General features: G+C 37.6%; 1 protein-coding gene and 1 non-coding gene across 2 annotated transcripts; both read left to right on the top strand.

The window, feature by feature from the left end:
• The first annotated feature begins 3,709 nt into the window (after positions 1 to 3,709).
• On the top strand, positions 3,710 to 3,783 carry Trnat-agu (transfer RNA threonine (anticodon AGU)). Its single transcript has one exon. It is a non-coding gene; the product is annotated as a tRNA-Thr (tRNA).
• A 3,452-nt stretch (positions 3,784 to 7,235) lies between these two features.
• On the top strand, positions 7,236 to 21,975 carry LOC139713738 (integrin alpha-V-like). Its single transcript, XM_071625442.1, has 13 exons — positions 7,236 to 7,370; positions 8,604 to 8,735; positions 10,168 to 10,232; positions 10,573 to 10,720; positions 10,946 to 11,029; positions 11,764 to 11,843; positions 12,713 to 12,802; positions 13,690 to 13,795; positions 14,511 to 14,669; positions 16,560 to 16,769; positions 17,321 to 17,431; positions 20,698 to 20,829; positions 21,742 to 21,975. The coding sequence occupies exons 1-13, from the start codon at positions 7,236 to 7,238 to the stop codon at positions 21,973 to 21,975; spliced, it is 1,686 nt and encodes a 561-aa protein (XP_071481543.1).
• Positions 21,976 to 24,031: the final 2,056 nt, after the last annotated feature.

Raw genomic sequence — 24,031 nt, 5'->3', positions numbered from 1 at the left:
TATTTGCCTAGTGTCGAGCTCGTGGGATGACCCGAAACGCAAACATTTCAAAATTTCCTGCTGCTTTCCACTTCATTTAATTCCCATCGAACCGGCATCCAGACTGTATCGAAAAGACATTGAAATTAAAAACACTTCAGCCGAAAACGACTCTATGCGGCAACGGATTGATCAAAAAGACATCAAGAGTAGAGCACGTGCATTTCCTGTTCGAGAGAAAGCAAAAATAAACGTAATGGGCTTTAAACAACAATGCGTTTTCATGATGGAACCGCAAAGGAAACGTCTGTATTTCAAAAATTAAAGAGCAGAACAGATCAACTTGTGATGAGAGTTTTGTGGTGTGACGAGGAAATAAGTATTTCACCTTTTCCAAAATGACTTTGCCATCTGACAGTATCAACCCGCCACATTTCATTTCATTTCATGTCAATTTATTTTCATATTTCACACATATATCACAATAAAGTACATAAATACGAAAATTATGCAAAACAAAAATTAGATGAAACTTCCCCGGAATGTACAAAAGTTTGTCTTGGTATAAACACAAGGTCTGTATACATGCGAGTTGAACTGTGGTCATGATGTGAAAAAAATATGATGGGGCTTGCGTAAAAGCAAGCTTGTACAGCCGCAGGTCCGGTGATAAATCAGATTAGGGGAAGTTTGAAATACAGATTTTTTTTTTTTTTAAACCATACTATAACTGGGGGAACCAATTAAAACAAAAAAAGTCCGATCAAATAAGTGTTACTAAATGAAATACAGAATTAAGGTCACATGTTGCAATAATATTTTATAAGGACATTGGGAGAACAACGACTGAGATTTTATCGTGTCATATTATGTATCATTTGATTGCGATTTGTTGAAATTTGAACAAAATGTTGGACTTTGCGATCTCCTGCTATTCTGCAGGGTGGATTCTCGGAGAACTACGGCATTGCGATCGGGACCCAAGAGGGTTGCCGCTTTGGCTACTCGCTAGCAGCGCTCGGAGACATTAACCAAGACGGCTTCAATGGTAATTATTACCAACCTCCAGTGATCAAAGGAAATTTAATAAATTGAGTGAAATCAATTTAACAGACCATCTATTTATTTGTATTTTCATACTGAACACTAACAAGCTAGTCAAAGCAGGCTACACGTACACGTCATCGTAGATCACATGCATGTTGTTGTATAGTATATTCATTTTCATCTTGGGTGACGTTTTGGAGAACCTGTCCTTGTCGTTTTCAAGAGATTGTTTTAATTCTCTTGAAAACACGGCAAGAACATGCTCTCTGAAACGTCGGGGCTGGTTAGGCCCTGCCTTTAGATGGCCCCATACATACCCAAGAAAGAATACGTGGTGCACCGTTAAACCTTCTACCACCCAACGTTCTGCCGCTACGGAAGCCGTCAAAGATATCATCATTTTCACCTGCCGGCATCTGTCCGGATACCAGGTATAATCTGAGCACCCGATGCTATCAACAAAACGGTTTACCGACATTACATAGGCCTACGGCGATGACTTTAAGCTAAAATCCTGATTCATCCGATCGTGTGTAGACTTTTCATGATCGCTGTGCTTCTTGTTGCAGATGTGTTATTTTTTTCTTCTTCTTCTTCTTCCTTGTTCAGATTTAGCCGTAGGGGCGCCCTTCTGTGGTGACGGTCAGGACGGAAAAGTGTTCATTTACCATGGATCGGGCGTGAATATTCCAATCGACCTTACACCAAAGCAAGTGAGCAACATGAATAGTTCTTTTGTTTCATCCTCTCCTCAGAGGGAAAAAAATAGTCAATGAGACGAAAATCTGTATTGAATTTCAAAACTGTAATGATATACACAAACAGAAAAACCAATATTGAACAAAAATAAAATCAGAAATCGCGGAGGACTTGTGGCTGAATGTATAAGACTACGCGGGCTCTCAAACTTTAGGTCCCGGGATCGAGTTCCCTGGTCGCAGTGGTATCTGTCTATGTCAAGACATTATCCTTATTGCCTAATCCATTAAATATTTGATCCCGTGGTTGTTTGCAAGCTTGCTTTCGTATGAGCTTTCTTGAGGGGAAAAACCGTAGGCCTATACTCAATGATAAGAGAAGCATTGATTGATTGTGCATCGGGAGGATGATCATGGTAGAGGGATACGCGGGGGATACGGCAGTCTAAAAGAAAATGCCGCGCAATGGGGGTAACAACTTCTCCTTACACGACCTTGCAACATCAAGAAAAAAGGTAGTAATTTAAAGATTTGTTTTACAAAGAAATCCATCAACAATTTCGAGCAAATCGTCGGGTCTACGCCATAAAAATGAGTATACATTCTGCCACTTACGGAAAACATAAAAAACGAAATCACTCTATCTCATCCACGGATTCATTTTCATGTTTTCTTATCCGCTAACTTTCGTTTCACTTGCAAGTCAGTCGGCTGCTGAACGCTACATCCGGTGTAAATTACTAGGAAGTACGAGAAAAAATACGAGCTTTCATTTTTCAGTACGTTTTTCAACTTGAAAAAAAAAAGGAAATAAAAAGATGAGTGACCCACTTACTTCTTTCCTCATCCAAGAACTTTCGTCTCACTTGCCACAACAACCGCGATGTACTTGATTATTCAAGTTTCTTTGCATGTACTGCATGCCGTAATAATACCCTAGATAAACTCTCTTGCACTTTGGACATGGGAATCAGAACAGAGAGATGATTGAGGTAGGGCTGAAGTCTGTTAAATTCTAAGAACAAAAATACTTCAAACATATACTGAAAGTTCGGGGTTTTCCCTGGAGTTCCACAAGATCCCGGTCCCTCGGTATTTGGTCGGCCAGTCACTGCCAGTGTCGCTTCAAACGTGACAAAGCGGATCCCCTATGGCGTATTTAAATGTCGTAACCGAAATAAGATTACATAGATGATGTGCTTTTAGTGATGAAAAGAATGTCATCATAATGTTATCGTAGGGACGGTACAGTTTCCATTGAGACGGGACTTCAGTTTTACAACATATTTTTTTTTTCTGAGGATTTTTTTTAATATTAGAAATCTTTTATGAGATATGAAAGAGAATATAATTCTGAGAGGAATTCAAAGTTTATTTGAGGAAAAAATGTTTTGAAAAACATGAGATATCCAAAACACAGCAATCCTAATAAAAGATGGGACCAACCTTCTGTTAGGATCGCTTTGCTTTGCTTGCATTGTTTTTGGATATATATTGAAACAAGGAAGGAAAAACTGCCATTTCGACAGCCATTTCGAAACCAATTTTCATCAAATAAAGTTTGAAAACCTCTTAAAATGGTATGCTCTTTAACATTTCATAAAGTGGTTTCTAAGTATCTAACAAAATGTTAAAGGCTGAATCCTCACCTCAACCAATACTATACCATCCCTTTAAACTTTGTTTTCCAGATTCTGACTCCGTCAGAGACTCAACGTCCACTGAAGTACTTTGGGTTCGCTCTCTCTGCTGGAATGGATGTCGACAGAAACACGTATCCCGGTATTGAGTTTCATTCATGATAAGAAATATATATATATATATATATATATATATATATATATATATATATATATATAGCGAAAACTTCGAGCAAAGAAAATGTCAGGTTAATGTGTGTGTGTGTGTGGCACACATACACACACTATAGCTTCTGACCACACGAGCAAAGAGAGTTAAGGGTTTGGGACGAACACCGATCTAGGGCTTTCAATAGCTCAGTCGGTAGAGCACCGGTCTAGTAATCCGGAGGTCTCGGGTTCGAATCCCGATGAAAACCCATTTTCTTTGCTCAAAGTTTTCACTATTTATTATTACAATTGTTTCTTGTCAGTTTTTCCTTCCTTGTTTCAATATATATATATATATATATATATATATATATATCATGTATAATGCGTGATACACATATACGTATATATTTCCGAAACTCGGCGGTCTGTTAGGCGAACAGTAAAATCACAAACAATAATTAAAAGCCTTTGATAATCGTTCCCGAGTACGGGACTGTGCGCTCTAGTAGTTCAACCTTGCAAAGTAAACTATTGGTTTCGGTTTCAGATTCAGTTTGTTTCCTTTTTCCACTTGTATAGAAGTGAAATGATTATGACAAATTAACAACGATGACACAGAAACATAGATATAAGTACCTAAAGAGTACTTGAAACACACATATATTGTTTCATGTATACACAAACATATATTTAAAAGTATATTATAACGTACAACTGGAGGAGATCTTGATAAATATACAGTTTGTCTGACTGGGATAACGACCTCTGGGTCTTAAGAGACAAAGGACACACACACACTGATAAACAACTTTACTCCGAGTAGTTCCAAAAACATTAACGCGAGGATTTAGAGTTGAATTTCATTAAGTTAGTGAGAGTTTCCTTGAATTCGTATTGTACATACACGCATTGAAATACACTAAAAAATGACTGATGATAACATTTCATGATTAATGACGATATAATTCTCTTTAATTGCTGCTGTTGTTGTTGTTTTTTCTACTCGTGTAATTAGACCTCGCCGTTGGAGCTCATGGATCTCAACGGGTAATTCTTTACCGGTGAGCTAACTTAGGTGTTTATATGTATTCATTTAGAGGATCAGTGAAATTTAGCATGACAGTATTTCGCCATCCTTACTACATAGAACAATAATCAGTGAGATTTATTTTTTCAGTAATCATTCCTGTGAACGTGGAGGCAAATTTAAAACTGGGAGGCTGGATGTTATGGTCGTACATTCTAATGTTGTATTGGTTTGTCGGTCCTATGGCAATAAAGTTTCGTGACCTGTTGAATCTTTTGAATCAGTAAGTTTATCAATATGTGATATTGAAACTTGCTTTTGCTTCGTCGGTGTGAGTGAAGAGATTATCAACTCGCCAGTTGTCAGAACAACATGTACTATATTGTCCAACATACACCAATACCTTATAAAATTAGTTCATTCAAGATGCATAGTATAGGGAAAATAAGTTGGTGACCATTCGCAAAAGGATGCTGAAGAAATAATGTTTCCAGAAAAAAAAATATACCCAACCAATTTGCTCACACATATCTAAACAGCATGACTGAATTTTTAATTACAAGCCCTACAGGTTTACAGCACAACGAATTTGTCGTTATTGTTTGGATGTTTTGTTCATCCGACAATTCCCCCTGAACAAACAAACAAACAAACAAATAAACAACAAACAAACAAACAAACACACAAACAAACAAACAAACAAACGAGAATCAACTAGTCTTCTTATCACCTCTGGCATGAAGAAGAAGGAAACAAACAACTCAATCATTTCCAACAAGGATTAATGTGTCTTTGTTCGTTTTTTTATGTGTTTGTCTGTTTGTTTGTCAGTACGTGTGTCTGCTTTTTTCCCCACTGGGATACTTATTATTCTACGTCAAACATATCATATTCATCTAAACACATAATACATCATAATATTTCAAATAATTACTTTGAAAAACAGACAATTAAATATCGTGACTCAGACCATCATAATCATGATACATACTATCAAGAGAACAGGTGTCTAAACTGATGATTGTCGGCTTGATTGCTTGATTATTACTTTTTCCTTTTTTTTTCAAATCTTCCCTTGCAGGACCAGACAGATTGTGATGGCCGTTGGAGAGTTGTCATTTTCCCACTCTTCTCTGGACGTCGACGCCACAAACTCTCAAACTTTCTCAGGGGTACCAGCCGCAGGGTATACTAGTAACCAATGGAAGCCTCTATTAAGTTTTAAAACACTATAACTTATCTCGGCCATAACTGACTTAAAGTCATAAAAGATGAAACAAAGGATTATTGAAATGAAAAGTGCTCTTTTTTGTGTCTTGTAGTACTGACATATGTTGAAAGAGTTATCATTCGCCTGCTTTCTGAAGAAGGTGTATTGCTCTTTTATCATTCAAAAAAAAAATTATAGAATTCTCTTTATATTTCTTTGTATCGTTTTTCTGCAGTGATGTCACGGATATGTAGTATCTTCATCAAGAGAAGAAACTTAAGAATTCATAACTTTTAAAAGAAAGTGTCCGATTTTCTTCAAACTTTACTGAAGTTTTCTATTCATTTATATTACTGCATTCACTCAATCCACATAATATTTGAGGACACCAATACTTCAAATTTGAGCCCTCACGAGGAACCCTTACCCCATTCTTCGAAGAACGTTTTCAACACTCTTTGATAGACAAAATACATGTATAGTGTTTGTGTGTGTGTGTTTTGTCTAGTTTTCCCATACATTCCATCCATTACATTTTCCTCTCTTTGTTTCTCGTGCAGGTTTGATATTGAAGTCTGTATTCAGTATGAAGGGCAAGGCGTGCCCGATGAAATTGGTATGAATTGGGAATTTCTATTATATTCTTATGGTTTCTGTGGATAGTCTAGTCATTCATGACAGATCACTATGAGTTATCGTTGTGCACAAATACTTTTTTATTCTGCGGTGTTTGAAACAAAGTTTGTTATATACTTTTTAACATTACTTAGTACTATTTTAAGTGAAATGTTAAAGACGTTTAACAAGCAAACTCAAATAGTTTGATCTCAATGGTATTCCGGTTATGTTTGTTGTTGTTGTTGTTGTTGTTTTGTTTTCATTGGAGTGAAACGCAGTTTAATTTCAAAAATATCTCAACTTTAGAGAAGCGTTGTAATTAATGTATCACTTGGCTAGTTTCGCATGTAACTGACATTAAAGACACACATTTGCAATAACACTACTGCCAGAAAATAAGACGAATTAATCTTTTTTTTTTATCTAAAGCACATCGTTTCTTAATCCTACATTCTTTCTTTCGATTATATGGTATAATGAAATCATGTTCAGCTCAGCAGGCTAGCTAGGAATTCGTACAATAGACGTGTCATACTTGAAAACAGCCAATGTTTTAGAACCCTTTTGCAACGATTCTCAAGGACACTGTTCATTTGATGAATACTTGCTCTTATTAACCTTTTTTTTTAAGTTCATGCAGATTACGATATGAAAGTTCCCCTACAAAAGTAAACGAGTCGAAACACTCAAGTAGTGTACAGGTGTATAGTCGAACGATGTTCCTATCCTGTGCGAAGTTGGGGAGGGGATTGTCTTGTTGGGAAAGTAAATTTTATGGTGTAATGCGTTTACATTGTTGAATTGGGTTGTCTCGATTGATTTTTGTCCTTTGCTCGTCGGACGTCGTAGAATTTCAGTACGAAATGCAGCTCGACATCGCCCGAGAATTGGCCTTGCGTCGGTCATTCTACGTGGACACTGGTCGGTCATCGATCCAGAGAACCATGCAAGTCCGGATCGACGTACGATCCTGCGATGTTCTTCAAGCGTTCGTCGCTGTAAGTTGCGATTTGCTGCTTGTTGTTTGAAGTTGCTTGTTGCTGGTCACATCGCAAGGAACCAAAGCGCTATGGTTCCTCTTCTTTAAAAAAAGAAAAAGAAGAGAAATATCCATAGGTTATGGTCGCCTATTTTCAGTGAAGCTTTTACAGCGTTGCCACTGTTCTTTACCAGAGAGCGCCTTGCCATAATCCACTAAAACGTTGCCACGAACCCCCATACGTACGCAATGTACGTATAGGCCTATTCACTTCTGCGGTATAACTGTACGTGCTTTAGGACCTATTCCTCCCTTCAGTCATGTTGTCTTCTGAAATGCTCATTTTCCGATACATCTATATATGTTTGGCATCCGGGTATACTCTAGAGAGTATGTACACAATGACAGTAGAAACAGAGTTCCTTGGGGAAAATGATACCAGAATGAGATAGATTTACCATACTAACATATTGAGTGTCATTTAAATGTTCTTTGATAATTTAGGAGTCACCATGGTAGCAGATGTCATTTTCCATAACCTAGATATCGTCCAACAAGTCACCTGTAAGTTCTTCATTTTGTTAGAATGAACTTCTCAAAATAAAAAAAAGGTAGGCCCCTAGTGATACAGTGATTGTTTAAAGGGGATGGCTAGTAATGATTGATCAGTGGGAATCAGTGGGAATGCTGGAGGATGATTGTTCCAATCCTTGCGGGGTTCATTTAAGAGTACATTATATATCTATTGTTGTGTGAAAATTATTTGCTTCAGAATGGTCTCATATTCAAGTAATGTGCAGTTTAATGTTTCCAGGTTAGCGTGCCTGGTCAGTGACGGGGCATTGATCTGCACATTACTTGAATGAGACCGTTCTGAAGCAAATAATTTTCACTCGACAGTATAGATATATAATGTACTCTTAAATGAATCCCACAAGGATTGGAACAATCATCCCTCAGCATTCCCACTGATTCCCACTGATTGGTTACTAGCCATCCCCTTTAGGCCTAATAGGTAGGCTTGTATGACTTCAGTGGAAGAAAATTTGTTATTCTGAATGTTGACGGATAGACATAAAAAACATTTTTTTTTTTAAAGTGATGGTGACCAAGATGTATAATGGCGTCATTATGCTGATGAACGTGGCGTGATCATCAAGCATTATTACGTCATCACTAGCCATCCGGTGATAGTTGTCGACGTAAATTTCTAAACGTTAAGGAAATTCGTTGTCTTTGATACCTACGTCAGCCAACGATTCGGGACAAGCAGACGCCCATATCGGTCTCCCTCGACTACCGACTCGTCGACAACGGACAGACGGATGCTAGTACCGTGCCGCCCGTTCTCGCAGAGGAGGTCAACACACACATCGTCAGTTCGGTATGGAGAAATCACTACTAGCCACCAGACTGGTCAAATCTGGCCACTAAAGTTTAACTATACTCGCCCTTTTGATTGATTTGATTTGATTTGATTTCTGAAGTTCTTTTTTCATACATAAATGAAAGACAAAGTCAATTGAACGAACTTATTAAGCACAGTATAATTTGAATCTGACAGTTAAAACAAAGAAATGATTAATTCAAATATCCAACACTTTTTTGACACAACGCAAAATGAAAATAAACAATTATTTTATGCATATATTTATGCAAACATAAGTTCCTGTATATCTATTGTTCAAAGACAAATTAGGCAACTCTTGGTGTACAGAAATTCAGGAGACCATCGTCATAAGCAAACGCTTGACGAGGACAATGGCCTCAGAAATGATTGTCTAAGCAATACGACATTGTAAGAATATAATATACAAGTCACCACTCACTGAGTGGCGATAAAGAGAAAGGGAGCATATCTCCTGTCATTTTCAACCAGTGTCGTGTGCAGATGTTATTAATGATTAGAAGCATAACGCGTATACATGTTGCAGTCCGTGTCTTGGAAGTACATGTTAATCTCCGTGTAATACAGTATGTGTATTATGATCATGATTATCATGTTAAGCATTTTTCGTCACCGTTGTCTGAAGTCCAAGTGTTTCATGCACTTATATGGAGCTACAAATAAAGCAAGCTTTCCAGTATTTAGTAGGTCGCCAAAGGACACAATATTACATAATATCATGGACTCATTGAATTCTTATTCCTCCAGCCCATAACTATACGTTTAATTTTACTTCAACTTCATACTTGCTTGATGTTTCTCAATGTATCTTCCCCTCAAAACCGTTGTTACAACTACCGTGGTAACCGTGAATAACCTAAGAAACATCAGTCACACTGTTTTCTGCGTGTTTCGATTTACACATCGTACAGTTTTCAAGGGTTACACGTAAACATAAAGTTTGGACATAACCATGAAAGGATTAAGGTCAACGAGATACGCAATCATTTTTTACCTCATGGTACATAGTCAAAGAAAGAGGACTGCACGAAATGATACAGGGCACCGTGATAATTTCCAAGCACGTAATGTTGGATCAGAACTCTACTTGTTTATTTTTCTTTGAGACTACTTATTTTTCACATAAAAGTCAGAATGGTGGTCTTGTTAGGAATTTGTTTATTTAAAAGACACATATTTTTGTTCTGGATGTCTGTGAAAGTATTTTCATTTTGAACAATCGTTTCGGTTCAATAAACAACTTACTGTCCCCTTCATCAATGATTTAAAAAAAATCCTTAACTGGTTCCAATTCATTTTATAGTCAGGCTTCTTATCAAAATATATGATTCTCACAAGGATCGCCGCCATATTTTTTTTCATGTTATTGTTTGTTTGTTTTGGTGTTTTTTTTTCATGCACCTGCAAGATTGCCTTCGCCAGGGAATGTGCTGGTGCAACCTGCTTTCCAGATCTAGCTGTAACGGCATCTAGGTAAGAAAATGTTCTAAGAAGATTGTCCCCAAAAGCCTGAACTCTGAGTCAGTATAATTCACTAATCATGCTAACCATCGTAACAGGTATTACCCCTTCGATTTAACTGCCTGTTACGAATCGAACAAAAAAAAAAAAAGAAGAAGAAGAAGAGAGAAATAGCTCCGCAGTCCTAGATTTTATCAAACTGTTCTTCCTGTCAGTTAATTTTCATCATCTATTCATTTATTCATCAATCTGTTCATTCTTTCACTCATTCGTAAATTTCATTGATTACAGTGCATACAATAGTAATATCATTTATAAATGAATAGTCATTCCATTTTCCTTTGTTTCCAAGTGACGTCACTGAGCTAACAATAGGTGAAGCTCAAATCATAAATCTGGATGTCATGGTAACCAACAAGGGTGAGGATGCTTTCCTCTCCTTTCTGCGCATACAGGAACCAAACGGTGTTTATTTCGTGACTGCGGGAAGATTTAGTACGGTAAGATACTTTTCATCTATATCTTCATAAAGTTTACCTACTTTTTTCTCAGGTACCTAAAATATTTTCAAGTACAGTGGACTCCCGTTATAACGAAGTCCTCGGGAACGGCGGTTTTCTTTCGTTATGTCAAAATTTCGTTATAACTGAACAAATAAACAGTAAAAATGCATATATAGAGCGGATAATGTTTCTAATATTGAGAGATTTTCCCCCTTGACGCAGGGAGCGATTGCATCTTGTACCTACCATGCCCCATCAAGGGTCCGGACGTGTGACTTAGGAAATCCGGTCGGCGCAAACACATCTGTAAGTTTGTTGTTGTTGTTGGTGGTGGTGGTGGTGGTCATGATGTTGTTGATGTTGTCTAGATTGATAATCGGTCAACAAAATAATGTCGATGCATTTAGATTTGCAAATCAGAGAGCATGCCAAATGTCGTGCGAAAACAGTGTGTTTACAATTGTTATCCGACAGTATATCTGTTCACCGAATCTGCTGATAAATTAACTAGAAAGCTTACCCACTTAAATAGCAGATTTAAAGGGGAAGGCTAGTAACTGATCAGTGGGATCAGTGGGAATGCTGGAGGATGATTGTTCCTATCCTTGTGGGATTCATTTAGGAGTACATTATGTATCTATTGCTGTGTGAAAATTATTTGCTTCAGATTGGTCTCATATTCAAATAATGTGCAGTTTCATGTTTCCAGGTTAGCATGCCTGTACAGTGACGGGGCGATAAAACTGCACATCACTTGAATATATAATAACGTATAAGAGATAAAAGAGCCGGGAAGCAACTATAACAATGCGAAGGGTAAAGTGTCGATTAAGAGTAATGTTTCAGGGCTGAAAAACGGTACGGTGAAAAGTGAAAACAACTTGAACCTGAACTTGAAAAGTCTGTAAGATTTTACGTGGTGATAGTAGTGGTAATAGGAAAGATAATGGTAAAGTAAATGGCATTGGTTTCATATTGTTAATGGTTTCGATAGTGATAATGGTGTCACCTTTTTTCCACGTAACATTGCTGTGCTTTAGGTTGCTTTTGAGCTCCGCTATCAAACTGAGTCGTACAGCATCTTCACTGAGACTGTTTCTTTCAATCTGACAGCGCAGAGGTAAGTCCAGAGAAACGAACGATGGAGACAGCGAAAAACTTTTGATGAAGAAGATATTGAAAACGCAGGGGAGAATAATCACTTGCAAATTCTTTCATAGACTTGCTAAGCGATTGCTCCATCACTTCATCAAATTTCTTGTGTGATGTGCATAGTGACCATAATATTCTCTTCAATGGAAAATTCCTGTTTGCTGATTGGTCTGATTGGTCTGCACGTCATGTGACCACACATAACATTGCTATGTTGAAGACAAATGCCGATTGAGAAGATTGTGCCATACTGTGACGTCATAGTCATGGTATATATATATATTCATGGATAGTCTGAAAGTGAAATTATGGATTCTTCGTTGACAGAACGAGCACTACATTATTCGGGGCTATTCCTAAAATAAAATAGTTTTATTCCCGTCACCTCGGAATCCATTATTTCAATTAGAGGCCCAAGAAACCTGGCTTCCTCTTTTTTTCTTTCTTTTTTTTTGGTAAAATCATCACTGCATGATTCGCTGTTTAAGTTCTTTATTCTATATTCGATTGTAAAAAAGGAGAGAGAAAAAATGTTGCGACCATTCCGTTTGTTTGAATTTACTTAATTGATCATACAAGCAGTTTAATGTGCTGCGACGCGAACGCTAAGACAACGCCTTTTTGGGAAATATTGTGTTCTGCACATGCGCGAGAAAGCTATTCCCATTGTCAAAGTCGGAAGGAGGCGTTGTGTTATGTTAGCGTTTGCGTCGCAGATCTCAAGTTCACCATTGTCTGCTTGGAACCGTTCCTTCGTCACACGACAGATGATGAGAACTGCTTCCTTCAACTTTAAAACTTATTTCAAATCCAATAATTTTATTATCTTTCTGCCAGTTTTGATGCCGAGAGACCAGGATCGATTCACGACAATGAGCGAACGGCTAACATTCCAGTGTACGCTACCGCTAACCTCACTCTTCAAGGGTAAGAATTTCTTAAGATGTCAGTCTATCTTCAAACACAATACGTTATTTGGGATCTGGGCTCAAATATTCCACATCATATTCCCACTTCAGATTGTTGAAAAAAAAAATCTTGCCTTAAGTAGAGCGCGATGAAAGCGAAGAGCGATGCTGATGGGAGCGCTAGATCCGCTGGTCTCTTACCCTTTTATTTTTCATTTCGTTAACAGCAGCTCTTTCAACAACAAGGGAGTTTCTGCATGAAATATCATTTTCCCGATTTTCTACTTCGTTATAAATCATGGAACATCCAATCACTCCGAAAAACAAGAAACTCACTGTTTTGAAAATGTTAGTAGTGAAACCACCTGTTATATCAATGATTACTGATTTAGCGTTTTGTAAGTTCGATTAATATCGTTTGATTTTTACACTTTGTACGACTGATGTATTACACTTTCATCAAAATAATGCAGAATGCATGATATTATTCCCTCGACTTGTTACGGACCAAATATGCAAGAGGTAATATCATTCTTTCTGTCTCCTTCATGTGTCCATACACTACGATAGAAAAAAAGTAGGTGGAATTCTTGTTGCCTTTGATCGTTGCCGTTGATCTTTCTACAAATGTGGCATCACCTACTCTTGCAGACTGTTCTTATCCAGCTATGACGTCACATGGACTTAACCCACACTTTAAAAATTCATAACTTTTGATAGGCTTGTCTGAATGTCGTTATTCCTTAAACTTCACTTTCGTTCTTTCGATCAGCTACTAATATGTCTGCGCTCACTGAATCCATACGTATTATGTCATTATGTTCCCCTTTAAACTTGACTTCATGCTCCTTCTCTTTTTTTAATCCTTCATTGTTTTCACATCCCTTCGCCACCATCTCCATGCAGAGCGGCCGATCTAGACAGACTAATTGTAAGGGAGACGGATTATCCGTCGGATCGCAACCTGTCCAGCGAAACTAGCGTTGGGCCTCAGATCGTTCACGTCATGGCTGTGAGTGTGTTATACCCCAAACAAACAAACAAACAAACAATCAATCGACAAAAACAAACAAACAAATCACACATTTTATTGATTTCATTTAAGTCATACATGAATAAAAAAAATCATTTCTGGGTACAAAGTAAAAAAAAAGAAAAGAAATAAAGTTTAAAACAAAATGAACATCATTTCACAGTATTTACTGCAATATAGTCTCTCACTCAAACATCGATACTGATAATTAATCAATTAGAGTGAAACCAACTGAAAACTACTAACGAAACAATACTTTTTATAGTATATGTTATGTTCCACTTGAACACGTCGAATATGTGAACATATATACCCTCTTGTAAAAGAATGCATATACAGTAAGAGTATATAACGCAATTAAGAAATGAAATCTTTTACAAGAACTCTATTAGCCCTCCCCGTTACAAGCGACACAAATCTTTATCTCTCATATATCCTATACCACATAGTTCTCAGTACAATTTATGATTATCTTCCACTCCAAATCAAACCCCATTCCCACCCAATCCGCCCCGATTCAACCCGTGCAAAACCCACAAGCCCAAACACAGCCCCCCCCCTCCCACACACACACACACACACACACACACACACACACACGATTACGATTGAACGATTGAAATAAACTTGAATTGGAATGGAATGGCGTGGAATTTCGTTTAATTTGTTTTATTACTTCATGTTTGAATACCAGCTGAACAATGCTGGTCCGAGCGCCGTGGGACTCACGTACCTGACTATCCTCTGGCCAATGAGACTGAAGGGCGGAGCGTACATCATGACCGAACCGGACGTTACCATGGATACAGGCCACACCTGCTCGCGCAGAACTTTCGAAAATGGACAGAATATGGTAAATAATGATATTCCAGCATGTGTATAGAACGGGGAATATCGATCCGTACAAACTCTCCGATTGTTCGCACAAGTTTATGTTAGGGATGCTTCCCTTTCTTGGTTCACTTTGCATTTGCACCAAAAGTAATCTAGTCATCCTTTTCCTTCCAAATATAGCAATCTCGTATCCTTCAGTTTCATGAGTTTGTTGGCCAACTTTCCACAGCCGACGTCGTCCTCCTAATGTTTATCTGTTCCCTCTGGCATGTGTCATATTTTCTTGATCATTACTCAGGATTATTTTCATCATTTTTTGTTTTTAATCGCAACAGAGCAAACAACAGGAATAAAGCGTTGTAATACCCCCGTCACACTTATTCGGAATCAGTAAGAATCAAGCAGAACCAACCGAAATTAAAGATTTTCCAAATTCGCGCCACGTACGGGAGAAAAATTCTAATTCTAACAGTTTGGTAGGGAATGCTGTGCGAATACTTGGAATCGACTTCGAATCCTTCTCAAATCCTTCTTGCACATTACGGATTAATTAGCTGTCGAATGCTGCTCGAATGTACTTGGAACGCTGTAGGAATATTCAGAATACTGTTAGAATGCGGTCAGAGTCTTTAGAAAGCACTTCGATTGCTGCCCTAAGTCTGATGGTCGGAAAGCGTCTCGCATGCAGTACAAACTCATTTCGAATGCAGCCAGAACGTTCCAGGAATGGCTACCAAATATACTCTGAATGTTCACGAATTCAAACAGAATGCAGCCCGAAAAATTAGAATACACTTAGAATGTACTTAGAATGCAACACGAATTCCCCGTGCGTGCCAAGAATGCCGCCGAAATGGTCTCCGATAGCGTATAAAACTGGTGATTTTCACCAGTCTCAACCCGATCATCCTGGAACCATGTTGCTTTACTACAGATTGCTGTCCTCCAGCAAGACCTCCTTGAAAGAGAGTGTCTAGGCCAGTTACCCCCTGGGCAATTACCCCAGAACCTTCCCGTGACCCTAACCCTACTCCTAATCCTGAACCTAATCCTAACCCTAACCCAAACTCTAACCCTAAAGCTAGCTCTAACCGTAATCTTTACTCTAACCTTTTCACTAACCAGTATTCAACTGGGGATAATTGTATGAGCATTTGGGCATTTGAGATATTTTGGCAGAATTTGAGGTGCAACACCGTTCCGAGTCTCCGACTCTCCCTCAAATGAGATCAGATTGTTTCAAATGCTGTCAGAATGCCGTCAGAATATTTAGAATGCCGTAAGAATATCTAGAATGCAATCAGAGTCCAGTTAGAATATCCTTCGAATAAAAATCGATATTTCTCCACTTCGAATGCTCCTCGAATTTTTTAAGCATGCTTAAAACATTCGGGCTGGCCACAAGAATGGGCCCGAATGTTTGGAACGCACTCAGAATGTCGTCAGAATTTTTAGAATGCACTTCAAATATGCAGGAAGGCAGGAAGAATTTTCATTCCAACGGCATTCCGGCTCATTCCGCCTTTATTGACGGGGGTATAAACTAATACCTCTGATCCAGCAGAATCTTATTTGCCGACACCTGTAACCCATACATTAAATAAGTTTATCAGTTCGATTAGATGATTTAGGATCCCCCTCTACAATCATCATCACCACCACCAACAACAACAACCATAACAACAAAATAGAAAACAATGCAACAATGAAATCCATAAAGTATTATGATGAGGAGCAAATCAGAGGGACTATAATATCGAACCGTCCTTGTAAATTAAGCTTGCAGTGTTCTGATTTGATCAATTTATCTGTATTTCAATTAACTCTATCACTAAAACTCTGCAAAATGAACTCAATTCACCCCCTCCCCCTCCCCCCCCCCCCCAAAAAAAAAAATGGGGTTACACAGACACGTGAAGAAGGCACCACTGCTGTAACGGTGGACGACGCCAACGACAACTCCACGCGGACAATCCTCCACGTTTCTTGCGACGACGACGAAGTCGAGTGCTACGAGTTTACCTGTCCAGTCGCTTCCATCAATACGGGATCGAGCGCTGGGAGGGGTAACGTGGTCGTCACCATTACGACCACGGTCATAGCAGACGCAGTGCTGAACGTGAGTAGGAAACAGATGATACCATGCACTGAGAAGCTGTAGGTCAAATTAAAGATTTCGAGGTGGCAGGAAAAGCACCAAAGAAACTGCACTCGTATAATAGTAATACTGTAAAACATGATTATATTCGCGGCATGAACTTTTCGCGAATTGGAGCCGACGGCCTTTTTTGCGGCATGAAATTTTTGCGAACTGCTACTGGCATTCAATGCATATAGTGTAGACAAGAACTTTCGCGTGCATTTTAATTTCGCGAATCTTGGCTCTCGCGAAATTCGCGAAATTAAAATGCACGCGAAAATTTCTCGTTTTACAGTAATATGTTAATTTCTCAATATGTGGAAACAGCGTCACGTCCAGTATAATTATCAATTATCATTATCAAAACACTAGTGATAAACATATTGATAAGGCACTTGATAATATGACGGCAGGTGATAGGGATGATTGGATGTTGATACATGAGTTTACAGGGGTCGAGTCTGATTACTGCTCGTGTATTTCCTATCTTCACTTACCCCTAATCGTCATCTGGTTCTAATCTATATTAGGATACCTCGGTAGACGCCTTTAGGATCACATCCACTGCTTCGGTTCTTGTCGATGGATCGTTCTACCCTGGAATCACGTTTTCTCCGCACCCCATCGTCCATCCCATTAGCGTGAGTTTAAAGAGATGGTGCAGTATTGGTGGAGATGAAAATTGGGCTTTAACTTTTTTTGCGAGATACCAAGAAAACATTTATGAAACAGTACAGATCATACCGTTTTAAGAGGAAATCAAAGTTAAAGGTTTATTTGATGAAAATCTGGTTTGGAATAGCTGAAACAACACAAAACAAAGTAAAACAAAACGATCGTAATAAAAATAATGTGGGTCCCACACTTTATTAGGATCACTCTGTTTTGGATATCTCAGCCATTTCAAATACAATTTTCATCAAATAAATATTGAAATCCTCATGGAATTACATGCTCTTTCATATTCATAAGAGGATTCTCACTATCTCACCTAAAAATGATAAAAACCTGAAGTTAAGTCTCGACCAAAACTATACGATCCCTTTAAAGAGATGGTACAGTTTTGGTTGAAATGGGGCTTCAGGTTTCCAATGTATTTTGAGGATGATTTTTTTTTTTATAGATGAATTTCATTTCATTTCATGTCATTTCATTCATTTATTTTCATTCTTCTTTTTCCAACAAATCATAACACAGAAGAATAAATCAGGCATTTTATTATAAACAAACATTCGACTTTGCAAAGGATAAATGGTACAGATAAAAGCGAGAATGCATACTGGCAAAAATACAAAGTTATGCTTCAGTTGAAAAAAAAAAATAAAATGTTCACTAAAAAGCAAGCTTGTATATTTGAACCACTCTTATGATATATGAAAGAGCATACAATTCTAAGAGAAACTCAAATACCATCCCTTTAATCCCAACATTATTTATCCCTTTAATCCCAACATTATCTAATGGTGCTCTGCATTGTGTTATCACGTCAGCCAGTCAAGTCCCAGAAAACACATTGCTCTGGTTTGGTGTGGCATTTTTGTTTTCCATACAATAACTTGAAGTTCGTACAGTATATAAAAGACTCTAATTTTTTTATTCTATTACTGATTTTCCAATTGGCTATACAGCGTGTCCCAGAAAAAACGAAACCGAGTTTCCTTGCAACTGTTTACTATCGAAATCATACATTTCTTTTTGAGATATACATCAACGGAAAGATAAACTTTTCTTCTTTCATTTGATGTACAACTTAATGTTCATCGTTCATGCATGACTGAGTTGGAACAACGAACAGTGGTGCTATCAAATTTTCATTTGCAAGCGCAAATGGTGACTTTGAGTAATTTTTTCAGACGTTTAACGTACGTTTTAGAAAAACAAAGTTCATAACCTAAATATCCGTATTTTCTTCTTTCGTATGAGATCTTATGCGTCACATATGAATAACGCATGCTTGAGAAAAATGTGCATGAAAACATGCTTCATTTCTACCGATTCTACGGATAGTCGTAAAACAAGCATTCAGCTCTCCCGACTTAGCATTAGACAATGGGCTCACCTGCGCCATTGAATTCACACAAAACAATGGCAGTGCTACAGTGAATGTTGTTCCGGGGGGGGGGGGGTGTATTTACAGAGAATGCTGTATAAGACGGAAAGCCCTTTGTTGTCATTTATTTAGAATAAGATATGAGACTTAGCAAATAATTGAAGAGTAATATCGTGTGTATTCTCAGGCTGCATGCAGTCCAATGGCTATGGGAAATCAACGTTACAGCAATGGTAACTGTACACATTTTGATGATTTTGTATACCTCAAACTTCTCTCACTGTTTCCATTGCTCTCTACATTTCCCTCACGCGTGGTTCGTCCTTTATCACTGACAGGGTTTTAAAGTTTTTGAAGGGGGAGGTGAAGCAGAAAGAGAGGGTACATCACTTTATTTATCACTGAACTTGCACTTCTAACTTTTCAAAGGTACAAGTGCAGGACTGAAAGTCGTCTTCTGTTTGTATGTTTGGTTGTTTGGTTTTTTTGTTTTTTGTTTTTTGTTTTTGTTTTTTGTTTTTGTTTTGTTTTGTTTTGTTTTGTTTTGTTTTGTTTTTTTTTTTTGGGGGGGGGGGGCTCGGAAGGCTTTTTCGGTCGGTTACTCCACTCCCCCTTCAACATTCTGCTGATGAACATCCTTTGCTCTGTGGTTTGCTGCATGGACAGGCAAGCTCACGATCATGTGCTAATTTACAACCCTATGCCGAACCGTCTGTAACATTCCCATTTACCCCCCTCCCTTCATGTTTGTGTAAATTCTTTGAAGCATGAAGGCCATTGTTATCTGCCAAATCGGGCAGGCGTCGGGAAAGCTAACTGGCTCCTTTACTACCCATCTTTCTGGGTAAAATGGAAGCATATTTTCAAATTAAGTTTTCTCGAGCCGGCGTAGATCATTTTTAAGCATGAGATGAAAAATGGATATTAAGGCTATGATTTTATTTTTTGCAAAATATTGCCGAAAAAGCCTAAAAGACTCATTCAAAGTTGCCATTTGCTCGTGCAAATGAAATTTAGTAGCATTACTGTCTATTGTTCGAACTCAGTCATGCATTACTTATGAACAATGAGTTGTGCATCAAATGAAAGAAGAGAGGTATCTTTCCATTTATGCATATCTCATAAAGCAAATATATGATTATCATTGCAAAGAATTGCAATGAAAGTCGGTTTCGTTTTTTCCGGGACACGCTGTATATTTTCAACCATCGAAGTTCCTGTTCCTCAACTCTGCATATTTATGTTAAATTGACCACTTTTTGTTAATTTCTTTTTAATTTTGCCCACAGTTAATTAATTTAATCTTGTCCAGTATAAAAATATATGTGAAGTGAAATTCAGAAGTGATCATCCAGTGATTAAAAGATGATAATTTCTTCAAATTAACGGGATTCTTGCTTCGAATTGTTTTCATTGCAACTGATTGACAAATTACCCTCAATTTGTCAATCACTAGCAGTAGAAACAACTCAATTTCATTAATATGAATGATTATGCAGTACCTGCTGCATGCTATAAGAATTAGAACCAGCACTAAAGCTGTCGGGTGGAATCTCGGTGGTCCTTTTTTACTACTAATAATAGATATAATCAGAATTAATTTCAGTAATGGTTGTTGCAACAGTAGTAATATACATCTTTCGTATTGTTATAATTTCATAATTATCATTCATATAGATGTAGGCCTATTTTTTTACTTTCTTATTTTGTATCTTTAAATTGTTCTTATTTTTCATATTATGTATGACTATTATAGAGCAGAAGAAGAAGAAGAAAAAACATATTCATGAAATTAATATCAACAAACATCAGTTGACATGTTGTGGTGTTTCATCGCTCGAACTCACGCTCATACAGGTCGACACCTTCGTCGAGGTCGAGTTCGCTGAGACGATCGTCTTGAAGGAAACCACGCCCCCGTATGTCTACATCGCATCCATCATCGGTGGCGTGATAATCCTCGTTGCTATTGTGATCGGCCTCTACTTCGTAAGATGAGATTAAGTTTTCATATATTTTCATTCCGGGTATTGGTTTAATCCCTCGGTTCCGCTACGTTAATAGAAACCGTCGACGTCAGGCAGTCTGTTAACGAAAGAGTTAAACGTAGGGTGCACAAGAGATGCACCACGCAGTGCCACGTCATACCCTGGGGTATCGCTTTGTACGGCGTCGTCCCGTGTTCGGAAGATGTATATCTTACACAATACACATTGGCTGCCAAAATGTTGTCAGATTTCTTTTTGGTACCCCAGGGTATACCGAAACCGCATCAAGTGATAATAAAGTTGTGTTTCCCGTATATGACTTGTTTTTTATGCATAATGTCACTGACATTTTCAGATGAAGCTTGTGACTGGGTTAACTCTAGTCCACAACTGGATGAGAAGACTAAAACATGTGACGTCATGCATGGTCAAAGATATAGAAAAAAATATATGTAAAGAGAATTCTACAAAATTTCATTCTTTTAATGAAAAGTACACATTCGTTCGACGTGTTACTAACATTATGTAAAGGGTAGTATTATTCCTCCAGCTTTCTGAAACAGGTATATAAGTCAAATGATTTTTCATTATGCTATACTATGAGAAGTGAAAATATGTTGATTTTTCTTTAAAACATACATTCTTATAATCGCTAAGTGTCTGTGTGTCAGCACACAGGCAAGCTTTCCCCTATATTTCGGCTAAGCTCCTTGGCTACTGACCGGTCTAATGTATTGGTGATCTAACTTATATGAAATCCAAGACTCCGATAATGATAGATATCATATAATGAAGTATTATACATCCAGATAATGCTACATAAGTATGTAAAGTTCCCTGAATCCAATAATTGCGTCATTTTACTGTGTAGCCTTCTAGCGCCGTTTTGTCTTATTTCCATATCCAATTATAGGCCGGATTCTTCAAGAGGCGCAAGCTGAATTCGGATCAGAGGAGGAAGCTTCGCCAGAGTATCCGGCATTCTCGCATGATGGCCAAGGGCAAGATATATTCACCCGTCCAAGATGCAGATCCGGCAGACACGGTGGAAACCGCCGGAGATGAGGACATGGTCAAATCCGACAAGGGTGGAGATCCCCAGAACATCGGTGAAAGTGTCAGCAAGGGCGACGATGATATGATTTAATTAGGCTTAGCTGGTACTTTGAATGAAGTTAAGTAATATCAACTTAAGCTTGATTGTTGCTCTTGTGTTTACGTGTTGTGTTTTTCGCTGTTTTTGTTTTTGTTCTTTTTTTGGTATTTTGTATTTGTTTATTTGTTTTGTTTTTGTTTATTTGTTTGTGTGTGTTTGTTTGTTTGTTTGTTTGTTTGTTTGTTCTTTGCAGCTGGCCCTGAATGGGATATTAATTGCCTTAAAATTTCACTTTGCATTTTGACTTCAACAATCAATTCAGAAGAACTTCTCCAAATGATGGGGACCAGAAGTCGACGAAAAATGTGTTGTCCAAAAGGGTTGTCTAATCTTTTATTTCTTGGCGATTCTCTCTGTAGCCTATAAAGAAATGGCAGATCATTTTTTTATATGCCTTTATCATTATGTATGAATATGCAATGTTTATTCGAACACATAGGGAAAGAGGTCTGTTATATGCCTTTTAGATTTGCAATACGCTTTGATGCAGTACTATCGTTAAAATATGAAATTATGAAATATGCAATTTACAAATAAATGTTTCTCAATGGAAAGAGAAAGAAAGTAGAGGGATGGTATAGTTTTGATTGAGATGGGGATTCAGATTTTAACTACAGTACATAGAAACTAATTAGAAACCACCTTATGAAATATGAAAGAGCATATGCAAATTTTAAAGGAATTGAAAGTTTACTTAATGAAAATAGGCTTTGAATTGGTTGAGATATCAGAACACAAGGTAAAACAAAATTGTTCTAATAAAAGGTGGGTCTCTTGTTATGGCTATCTCAGCCATTTCAAAACCAGAGGTTTCTCATTATCTCACTAAAAGGTCAGAAACCTGAAGCCCCATCTCGACCAAAATTGAACCATCTCTTTAAGGTAGAATATACATGATTTTTCGAGCTTCAAAGATGTTGCGTGTTGATTATAAATGATCAAACATCATACTTTTCCAACAATAACAGCCAACAAACAAAATAATAACAGCAGCGGAACTCTGAATGTGCTGACATTAATCTAGTCACCAATATGTACTCTCACGTAGAGCTATAATGAAATAGTTTTATTCATTTTTAAAAAAAGTTTTATTCAAAGTGATCACATTTTGCTGTAGGTAAGTAAGTGTTGAACAAGGCACGTCGTGACTAACTAATAATGGAGTAATTCAAATGGTACATGTTTGTAAAAAGAAATACACACACACACACGCACACACACACACACACACACACACACACACATATATATATATATATATATATATATATATATATATATATATATATATACATGTATATATACATGCGATTAGCAAGTTCCGAGTTAGATCATGTGTACCCGGATATAAGATAAAAACAATTTTCTTTTTTCTCTTTTAGTTAGGCACTTGAACACTCATATTCAAAGCGACAAAAATGCATAAACTTGCCCGACGTGAGAATGTTTGGAATTCATCAGTAATGTTCAAAAAAGGATGAAATTGCATAGGCCATCAGGTGATAATAGAATGGTCAATTAATTAACATTTCGAAAAGCTCTCATCTCATTGAACTATATTTTTGTATAGATATCACTTTTGCTGTCAGGTGGATTACTTGAATGATCATTACATCACAGATGTTTGTCTCAGTGAATTTAACAACCAACATGCCCTGCATGTTGGTACAATCATGTAGTATACGTCTACGAGTACAATGATCTTCTTCTGCTCATGCGCAATGTGGAACCCCAAACTCGTTAATTCGGAGATGCAGTCGGCGCATGCGCCACTTTCCTGCATGATCTCTGCCTGTGGGTCATTATAGAATTCTCAAAGTACTTCTGTCATGGGTTTTCGACATTACTCTGAGAATTCACCAACATGCAAAATCCTTAACTTCTTCAAATGAATATTTCGGAGGTGAAAAATCTTCCATTTTACTGCTTTCCAAATTCGGAATATCATTATTAACTCTTAGTGTGCTGACACTTTCGTCCATTCTGTGAGTATAGTGATTAAAGTGTTAAAGTGGCAAACCTTTTGTTGTTGTCGTTTCTATATATA

The sequence above is a fragment of the Diadema antillarum genome, unplaced genomic scaffold (genome assembly GCF_040938485.1).
Source record: "Diadema antillarum isolate AM-2024a unplaced genomic scaffold, OU_Dant_1.0 seq00002046_RagTag, whole genome shotgun sequence".
NCBI classification, from domain to species: domain Eukaryota; kingdom Metazoa; phylum Echinodermata; class Echinoidea; order Diadematoida; family Diadematidae; genus Diadema; species Diadema antillarum.
The sequence above is the reverse complement of the archived record's forward strand: the minus strand, read 5'-3'. Positions and strand labels throughout refer to the sequence as shown.